Source organism: Mytilus edulis, chromosome 2, assembly GCF_963676685.1.
Source record: "Mytilus edulis chromosome 2, xbMytEdul2.2, whole genome shotgun sequence".
Lineage (NCBI taxonomy): Eukaryota > Metazoa > Mollusca > Bivalvia > Mytilida > Mytilidae > Mytilus > Mytilus edulis.
Window position 1 is genome coordinate 22,265,512 of NC_092345.1, and position 10,476 is coordinate 22,275,987.

General features: G+C 32.6%; 1 protein-coding gene across 2 annotated transcripts; it reads left to right on the forward strand.

Moving 5' to 3' along the window:
* The first annotated feature begins 952 nt into the window (after positions 1-952).
* Positions 953-9,326, forward strand: LOC139511737 (sodium-dependent glucose transporter 1B-like). Of its 2 annotated transcripts, none has more exons than XM_071298780.1 (4): positions 953-988; positions 4,913-5,298; positions 6,504-6,789; positions 7,415-8,538. In XM_071298780.1, exons 2-4 carry the CDS (start codon positions 4,924-4,926, stop codon positions 8,530-8,532), a joined length of 1,779 nt encoding a protein of 592 aa, XP_071154881.1. In that variant the 5' UTR covers positions 953-988; positions 4,913-4,923; the 3' UTR covers positions 8,533-8,538. The 2 variants fall into 2 exon arrangements, with proteins under 2 accessions (XP_071154881.1, XP_071154882.1); XM_071298781.1 differs by lacking the exon at positions 7,415-8,538 and adding an exon at positions 9,126-9,326 and having other exon boundaries at positions 959-988.
* The last annotated feature ends 1,150 nt before the right edge of the window (positions 9,327-10,476 follow it).

Below are 10,476 nucleotides of genomic sequence, written 5' to 3' on the forward strand. Positions count from 1 at the left end.
TCAGCCGATATGACAAGCAAGGTAGCAAAAAAATTAAATATACAATACAATATTAGGTCAATGTCAGAAAAATACAAACCTTTTTTGTATGAGGCAAAGAAAAAGTGAAGGGCAAGGTTCATCCGAGCCCTTTCCCAGTTTTGTGCCGAAATCCAAAAAAGTTTATATTTCTATGACATTGACCTAATATGTTTATAACATTGATAGCTTTTTAAATCGTTTAATGTCAAACTTATTTTTATCCATCAATAATGAACCCCTGATTGTGGAGAAAGTGTTCAATCATGAAATTGACATTGCACAAAATATAGCTGTGTTACTATATTCAGGAAATAAACACAACTAGTTGCAGTATAATTACTTTATCTGCATAATCTAGTCAATATGCTGTAAATGTCTTGAAATTTGTCATTTAAACATGTGTAGCATTATCAAATAATGTGATGTATACCCAACAACAATTTAAAAAGCGAGGCGAATGACATCAAATGAAATTCAATCTCAAAAGTCGCATATAAACTGACAACACCATGGGACAAAAGAAAAAGACCAAAAGACAAAATTAAGTACCCTTAACACAACATAGTAAACACAACATAGAAAAGACTGAGCAACATGAACCCAACCGAAATAGGGGATGATCTCATGTGTTCCGAAAGGGTAGCAGATCATGTTATAAATGACACCAGCGTTATATTGCTTATGTAAGTACAGTCAAACCCAGTACAGGAAACTCAAGTGATGGCATCTATCTGTAAGATTTGAATGAAGCAGCATATATTGCAACACTGTAAAATTCTGTACAGTTATATTCCGCTTGCAAATTTCATGTGTATGCTACAAACTTTTACAAATAAAGGCACACACGAAAATGACAATTCTGTTTAATCATATCAATAAATTAGTTAGCTAAAGTTATTTACTGTTATTAAAGCACACCATACATTTATTTATAAATAGAAATAATACATATTCCCACGTAGAACATGTAAGTAAACAAAGCAAGTCCAACCGTTTTAATTTAGCTATTTAAAAAATAAGTCATTGAAATACAAGGGATTTACTAATTATAAAACTCTCAAACGCTTTAAATTCATCATCATATGTAATAAGCATGCCTATACATACATAATGACTTAATATAACCATCTTTAGTATGCTTAGGTTCATCAGAACAAATATGGCTGTATTTACATGCCAAAAATTACTCTGAGTACAGACTTACACGTGAAGTTGGAAAAGTTTTAATGCCTGGCATCCACTAGATATAAAAAAGTTAAATGCATTTTGTGTTTCAGAAAGATAAAATCTCTTCTGGATTTTGATGGGCATTTTTTTTTCCTTCATGCAAAATGTGTGAAAATCAACTAAGTTGTGATATGTATAAAAGGGATGATTTTTCATTTCCTATCGTTAATTATCCGTTTTTAGATGGTGACGTTCCCTTGTCACCATCTTACGGTGTTTATATATCTCAACTTGTACGATTCGCTCGTGTATGTAACAATGTTTTAGATTTTAACGAGAGAAATTTATGTATTACTGAAAAATTATTACACCAGGGTTTTCGATATCACAAACTAGTCAAAACATTTACTAAATTTTATCATCGGTATAAAGACATTATTCGTAAATATAGCTCAACATGCAGACTTTTTTAATACGTTCAGGTATTTCACATCCAATTTTTTATGGTAATATTCTTTATAAAGCACAAAGGTGTCAGTATTCACCTCAGAAACTTACAAAACCTTTGAATAGACTTATTAAGAAGGGATATAATTACGATACTGTTGTCAAGTCATTAAAGATTGCATATTTTGGCGTTAATATTGAGTCATTGATAAGGTCTTTGCATCGGAACTAAACACATTTATTCTAAAAACAGTTGTTGGCATGACACGGGTTATGTTCTTCTCATATATGTTATGATGGTATGATACTAAACCCCTAACGGGAAGGATTGTGCCTGATGTTCATATGATGAAATCATAATCTTTCAGTCAGTTTAGTTGAAGTCTGGAGCTGGCATGTCAGTTAACTGCTAGTAGTCTGTTGTTATTTATGTATTATTGTCATTTTGTTTATTTTCTTTGGTTACATCTTCTGACATCAGACTCGGATTTCTCTTGAACTGAATTTTAATGTGCGTATTGTTATGCGTTTACTTTACTACATTGGTTAGAGGTATAGGGGGAGGGTTGAGATCTCACAAACATGTTTAACCCCGCCGCATTTTTGCGCCTGTCCCAAGTCAGGAGCCTCTGGCCTTTGTTAGTCTTGTATTATTTTAATTTTAGTATCTTGTGTACAATTTGGAAATTAGTATGGCGTTCATTATCACTGGACTAGTATATATTTGTTTAGGGGCCAGCTGAATAACGCCTCCGGGTGCGGGAATTTCTCGCTACATTGAAGACCTGTTGGTGACCCTCTGCTGTTGTTTTTTATTTGGGCGGGTTGTTGTCTCTTTGACACATTCCCCATTTCCATTCTCAATTTTATAACTATGAGATGTTCCCTCAGGTAAAAAAAAAACGGTTTGTATTGTTTTGATTGTCATTAATTGACATGGACAAGAGGTATCTACACAACTATAGGTGTAAAGAGTTTATCTGAGTCCAGAGGCGGATTAAAGGGGGGGGCAGGGGGCCCGCCCCCCCCCCTTTTTGGGAAAAAAAATTGGTTGCTTATATAGGGAATCACTGAAGCGTGACTGGAGCGGGCCCCATCTTCAGTCAGTCAGTTGGCCCCCACTTAAGAAAATTTCTGGATCCGCCACTGGAGTCAGTGAGTGAACAGTATCAGAATAATACAGGTGTTTGTTTATTTTTACACCTTCTGCAGAAAAGGATAAAAATGCCCATCAAAAACAAAGAAAGATTATATCTTTCTTAAACACAAAATGCATTTAACTTTTATATATCTAGTATCCATTAAAAATTTCAAAACAGCACAGGTAAGCCTGTACACAGAGTAGTTTTTGAGGTGAAAATACGGCCATATTTGTCCATTTGTTATGATGAACCTTAAAATATGATCTTATCGGTATCGGATTCGTTGAATAGGTCACATATATCACAGTGACATATATAAGGCAGCAACCATTTGATTGCTATGGATTCGTTTTTTTTGGAGAAAAAAATGTGTTTTTGACCCTGAGAAGAAAAAAGATTGTTTGTTTCACCCTCATCTGCCACTATAATTTTTTTTATGTAAGGCTAAAATTGAAATAAAAAAATGGCGAAGGCGCAAAAAAAGTGAGTCTAGACAAAAAATCTATAGCCCCACCCACGAAAATCAAGTGGTTGTTGCCTTTATATATATATTCTTGCATTGTTCAGACATGTCTAGTATTCGGCTGCGGCGGCTATAATGCCTTCAAGTGTTTCTTAAAAGCTCGGTTAAAAGCTTTATATTTCAGAAGGAAGTAGAACTGAACACCATATCTTGGTAACAGATGCTGCGATGTTTCCAATTGTACAAGGATTTTATACCTACTATACTTACTATAAAAATCGTTGATCTGTCATAATGAGTTCCCTACCGACGAAGTCGAAGGGGACTTTAGGTTTGCTCTCCGTCTGTCAGTCTGTCTGTCCATCTGTCAGTCCGAGAAATCAGTTTTCCAGACTTTTTTCTTCATGCTTGAAGATGTTGATTTAATGTTTGGTGTATTGTTTTATCATGACAAGTTACAGGTCAAGATCAATTTTCACGATTTTAACTTTTCTCTTTGTTCAGTTAAATCCCTTTCCCTGATTTTTTTTTTTTCATATTAGAAATAATTCATGGCAGGCTTAGATTTGTTTGAAATTTACAAATGGCATTGGCCATGGTATCCAAATTCATCCTGAGTGTTAGCGATGGATAAAATTAACGAATTCCATTGCCCAGGCCATGTGTAAATATAAAAAAAAAGATGTGGTATGATTGACAATTATTAAATATTAAGTAAAAATATTAAAATCATCAGTTTTCCACACTTTTTGTCATTCTTGAAGATATGGATTTGATGATTAGTATATAGTTGTATCATGACACGTTAAAGATCAAGTTCGAATTGTTTTCCGGTCTGGTGATTGTGTGCAGAGTTATGGTCTTTGCACATAAAAAAATCAACAGTTTTTTTTTACGTCATGACTCAAAATTCATATTGACTTAATATTTTATACATCATGACAAGATATAGATCAAGTTAGAATGTGGTCCCATTATAATGAATTTTTAACCGGTAGTGAACTATGTATTGCCGTGCAATACTCTCAGAATGCTTGTTATATTCAGTGTTCTCGGCCTCGTTTCCGTGGTTCAGTAACCGCGTGCTTGAAAAAAATATACTGATTAGTCTCGGTTTTCTTCACATGAGTTTCTAATCTTACTTATTCTATAAAATTTATCATATATAAAGTAATCCTCACGTGTCCGTTATAACGATTGTCGAAATTGTAACAGAAGCATCAGATTTCATATAAAGAATATTCATACATTGTAGTTGCAAATTTAGCCGTGTTAAATCAATTAATATTTTAACACATTTTTACGTTGTGTTTCCGTTGTGTCGTTTATTTTCTCCTTTTTTTTGAGTGTGAATTCACATTACTATAAGACGTGTCACGGTACTTTTCTATCCCAAATTCATGTATTTGGTTTTGATGTTATATTGGTTAAAATTTATTCTCATCGGATGTTGTCTAATGCTTAGTCCGTTGCTGTGTGTGTTACATTTTAATGTTGTGTCGTTGTTCTCCTCTAGTATTTAATGCTTTTCCCTCAGTTTTAGTTTGTTACCCCGATTTAGTTTTTTGTCCATAGATTTATGACTTTTGAACAGCGGTTTACTACTGTTGCCTTTATTTAGTATACTTAATATCTAAAATTGATAATTATTATTATTATTGATATTATTAAGCATATACTGGAATGCAGAAGAATGATGATTTTGACCAAAGTGTCTATATACCAGAAGCTGAAATACCGTCCGAGGATGAGGGAATCATTAGTAGTGCACGCATGACAACAGCTGATGCAATACCTGAAAATGATTTTGACCAACATGTATGTTTATCATCAGCTGAAATACCGTCCGACGATGATGAACTCATTAGAAGTGCACGCATGGCACCATCTGGTGCAATACCCGAACGAAATGTATTAATTGACAATGACATAAAAAATCAAGAAGATGATGCAACAACAAATACAAAACAGTCATTAAAGGAGAGACTTGTGAAAGATGACATTTTCAGACGTAAATTTATATTATGGATTTTCCTGTGTATGTCTAACGGCATTCTGGTGAGTTTTTACTATATGAATTCTTTATTTACAACACTATTAGACTAAAATTGTTAACTTTAATTAACAGTTGAAAATATTGGGAAAATATAATATAGTGACCCAAATAATGGTAATTATCTCATTAGAATTTCTAAGGGATGAATTCCAAAAATAAGTCATAAGATTTGTATTTATTGTAGATCTGTAAAACTGATTAATATATAGTTCATGTGCCTTGTACATTAAAAGAACAAAATTGGACGAGCAATATCCTCTCCTCAATTTGTATTTATAGGTTGCAGGTGATAAATGTATCTTAGAATCTGAAATCAAAAAGAACCTTCACAGAAAATTAAAAGAATGTCTTAAGCTTAAAAAGGAGTAGGTCCGGTAAGGGCTGATTTTGGCCTCAAATTTCAGGTTCATCTAACGAAAGTTTTTGGACACTTTTTAAACACTTAAGTGTCTATTTCAATTGATTCGATTAGTTAATGTGACAGATTTTAACTGATTTAATCATTAAAAACGCTCTGATTCAAGCTTAAATATGAAAAATCTATCAAATATCCCCAAAAACGTCACTTTTCAGATGGTTTTTGTCAAAAATGAAAGTGGCCGCATCCGTGTTCATCCTCAACCTTTATATATGTTTTGTATTATCATCAAATACAACTTACATTTCAATATTATGAATGAACACGAATGCGGCCACTTTCATTTTAGACGGAAACCGTCTAAAAATGAACAAAAATGCTAAAATTTTGAAGACTTCAGTAATTTAGCATGACTTATTGATGCAAGAACGCGATATTTGTGCATAGTATTGTCAAAAACAGCTCATATTCATGTAGCAGAAGCATTTTACTTTCCAAAATATAGCTTAAAGATTACATTTTCATAATTTTCGAAAACTGCTATATTTTGGGGCCAAAAAGGGGTCTTACTGAACCTACTCCTTAACTTTGACAGATGAAATTTTAATGTAGTTACTAAACCATGCAAGTAACGAAACAGTCTATGCAATACAATGTACCGTCTTTTGTGTTAACAGTTTGTCGAATAATTTCCCTACATTTGATAAAGCAAACAAGAAGTCATTAGAGACTGGAATGAACTGTATTTTAGGGTTGCCGTCTTTTGTGTTAACAGTTTGTCGAATAATTCCCCTACATTTGATAGAGCAAACAAGAAGTCATTAGAAACTGCAATGAACTGTATTTTAGGGTTGGGTTATTGGACAATTAGGTCCTTCGCTGCTGGACCTGAAAGAGATAACTAATTGTAGACTAGAAGAAGCTTCGTTTTTTCTGACGTCGGTGTTTATTGGCTATCTGATGGGAACAATTGTGAGTGGAGCTATTTACCAGCGGATGAACCCGTTCTTGCTAATTTTCATTGGAATTACCACTCTCGGTGTCACGTCTGCGGCGATTCCATGGTGCTCTCTTTATGGAATAATGATTTCTATGCATATACTGAAGGGTTTTGGTTTTGGCGTTCTCGATACAGGTGAGAATTCGAGTTTACTATTATAGAATTATTATATTGTCCCCTTAATTTTATATAGCTAGGAAACTTCTTCAAATGTTACCTATTTTTAAAATTAACATCATCTTTTAAAACATTTTAATTGTTTGTGATATACCGTCAAAGCGCTTACTTATAGGTTGTACTGTCAAATCAATCATCCTTAATAAGAACGAGAGTTGTATGTGTGAGTGTATGTGTGAGTGTATGCGAGTGGGAGAGAAAGGCTTTTTATTTTTACTTTATGTGATTACATGTTTGTTATGAGCCCTATGATTAGGAACTAAAATATCTTTATCTTTATAGGGAGAAAGTTATGTTATTCTTCATATAAAAATTCATTTTCCCTAATGACCGTTTCCCATTTTATTCGACGCATGTAATATCGTACTTTTTTAAAATATAATTATATGCATTACAACGCCTACAACTCATTTGTTACCGCTTTCTACATAAGGAAATGTCTGTACTAATTCATGGATATAACAGTTGATATCCATTTCAATTTCCATTTCCATTCCATTATGCTTTTGTCATTTGATTAAGGACTTTCTGTTTTGAGTTTCCGACTTTTTGCTATTCAACTTTTTGTTTGTTTTACTTGCAGCCGGAAATTCTGTGTTCATTTCCAACTTTAAAAACGAAAAGGGAATACAGTCCTATCTACATGCTATACATCTTATGTTTGCTGTTGGTGGGTTTTTGTCTCCAATAGCAACAGCGCCGTTTTTAATGCAGGACCTTCCTAGCACAAAAGTGGACGAAAATCTAAATTTATCTGTCTACCAAAATACTAGTTTGTTAGTAACATCGAGTTTACCCTCTATTGTATTCCTAGAGAACAACACGGGTTTTTCAACATTGCAATATACTTTACAGACGTCAAAGTTTCCCAACCTGACAGATTATAATGACATACATGATAGAAACAATACTAAAGATACTCAAAGACTCTCAGTACTGTACAAAGCATATCTGATTTCAGCAGGCTTGTGTTTTATGCTTTCGATACCATTTTTGTTCATGTGTTTTACCAACAATAAAACAAACAAGGAAGAGAAATCGAAACAAATTAACAAAAAATTGAAACTACCTATCCGTGTGAAATTAAGCATTCTTTTTTTAATGTGCCTTTTCTTGGGAATCGATAACGGAATGGAAGATACATTTTTTGGACTATTTACGACATTCGTTGTGGTTCAGTTTGGATGGACGAAGAAGAGCGGATCATATATAACTTCACTATATTGGGCATCATTTGCCTGTGGTCGTCTTAGTGCTATTTTTATCGGTCGAAGATTGAAGGCTTCAAAATTATTACGTTATTACATAAACGTTTTTCTTTTAGCTATGATCGGACTTTTTGTTTCTACAATGTTTGCTTTTGATATAGGAATTTGGATATTTTTTCCAGTGATGGGATTTACAGTATCTGTTTTCTTTCCATCAATATTTATATGGACGCAAGATTTTCTTACTGTGGCGGGAAAAGTGTCATCCGTTTTATTAGTTGCTGCGTCATTAGGATCCATGCTTAACCCGATTTTGATTGGTTATTTAATGGATAATTACAATTCAATGTGGTTTGCTTATATTACATTAGCGGATGGTATAGTAATGTGGATTATGGTGTGGATAGCTACTTATGTTTCTCATTATGTAAAAACATATCGTGTTGAAGGACCTAATGATGAATGTATTGAAATTCAAGAAAATAATTCATAATATTAAGTTAGGGTTTAAATCAATGCGACATGTATGCTTGTATTGTCGTGTTCTAGAAAACTTCATCTAGAACGTTCCGAGCCAATATGTATGGCAGCCAAAGGGGGATAACACATGGAAAAAATAGTAACTATTAAATTCACTGAAACCATCAGAGGGCAACCCCCGTTTGCCTATGACAGTTCCTAACAATAGTTTTTTTTTAAATATTTTATTTGATTTTTAACGTTTACTTTTGAATTAAAAAAAAGTTTAAACAAAAGAAATAGAAATAAGTTGCTCACATATGTTAAAAGCACATTTTTTTTTATGTATAGCTGCATTGTATCTAGCAATATTACTACTCTGATAAGTCGTAGCGAAGAATTGAATTTTATTTCGTTCTTTACATATGGGATTATTTTTTTATGCATTTTTTTAAAAATACGAAACAATTGATGTGGCGTTGTTTTACATCGAAGGGGTTGCCATTAATAAATTAATGTTTCTTCTTTTCTGTGAATTCGATCTAAAGATTATTTGAAATGTGTAATGTGTAAACATAATAATGTCTTGATAAAAAATTGGGTTATTTTCATATATTTTATTTGCAGGAAATTCAAAAAGCCTAGTTACGGCATCCCCCTCCCCGGTTCTGAATGTAGTCGAAGAAAATGACTTCCAAGTTTTGTAAAGAAATGCTTGCTCTGATCCTACGATTTTACAGTATAAAATGAAAATAAAGGGGCATGATACATGTATATACTAATGTTATTGTAAAATGGTGTGGATTACATCAAAAACGCAAGGAATAAATGGAAATCTGTTAAAAAACAAAAAGTATTTACTAAAAATCATTCAAAAACAACAATAATATATGGAAAAAGGTGTTCCAAACGTCAAACAACGGCCGCTTTATTAATTTTATATTGCTATTTCTAAATCTATATTATTAGTACAATTTCATTATTTTTTAAATAGGGAACATTATTGTCGTGTAAGTGCGCCATTAAACATTTATTAGCAATTGATTTAGATATTTATACACATGTCATTACGCAATGTAAATTGACCGAGAGGAATTTCAACCTGCATGTACATGTAAATAAACTAATGACCCGAATAAACGTGTACACTGTATGTGTACAACATGTATTGTTAAGTACAAGAGAAATCAAAATGTAAGTATTTAATATAATTTTTAATGATTAATCGACGTATGTGGGATAAACATCCAGTGGCAAATATTTCAGAATGATATTAAGGAGGAGAACACATTTTATGTCACTTACTACAACTGTTGACAATGCTGCTAAAATTTTGTATCTTGTTTTTGAACTTTTTGAAAAGAATATTTTTTATTTTTTTTAATAACTGTATGTTTTAATTGTTGTTCGAAAATCTCGTTTCTATAAATCAAACGTAGCAAGCTTATTTTAAATGTTCTGAAGTTCTTTCTTCAGTGAGAGATATGTAATGAACTGACAATATCCGCCAAAGTTTTAAATATAACGATGTATTCCATCCTAATATCATTGAATTGTTATCTCCTGCATATGACTTGTGTCTTAATCTACCATGGGGTTCTAAGGCACAACATTAGGGCTTTGACTTTGACTTTGACCTACACAGCTACTTTTGCATATGTACTATTTCTGTACTTGTATTGTGTAGTACTGGAAATTTACTTTTAATATTTTGTACTATTTCTTTACTTTAAAAATTATTGTAATATTTAGGTGCCTGTATTTTATAGTACTTGATTTGTACCTAAAATTTTGGTACAGAAATAATATCAAAAATATTCCATGTTTGGAAATTATAACTTTAAGAGATTTGAAATAGACAAACGGTCAAAATGCAGAAAATGTAACGGTGTAACTAAAAACCTGTCGTACGTAAATTTCAAGTACAAATCAAGTACTGTAAAATGCAGGTACCAAAATATTACAATTATTTTAACGT

Excerpts from the sequence above, each read along its gene's own strand:
- LOC139511737 (XM_071298780.1), top strand. The coding sequence starts at position 4,924 with ATGCAGAAGAATGATGATTTTGACCAAAGTGTCTATATACCAGAAGCT. Across the intron at positions 5,299-6,503 it reads GTATGTCTAACGGCATTCTG|GGTTGGGTTATTGGACAATT; the intron begins GTGAGTTTTTAC and ends ACTGTATTTTAG. Across the intron at positions 6,790-7,414 it reads TTTTGGCGTTCTCGATACAG|CCGGAAATTCTGTGTTCATT; the intron begins GTGAGAATTCGA and ends TTTTACTTGCAG.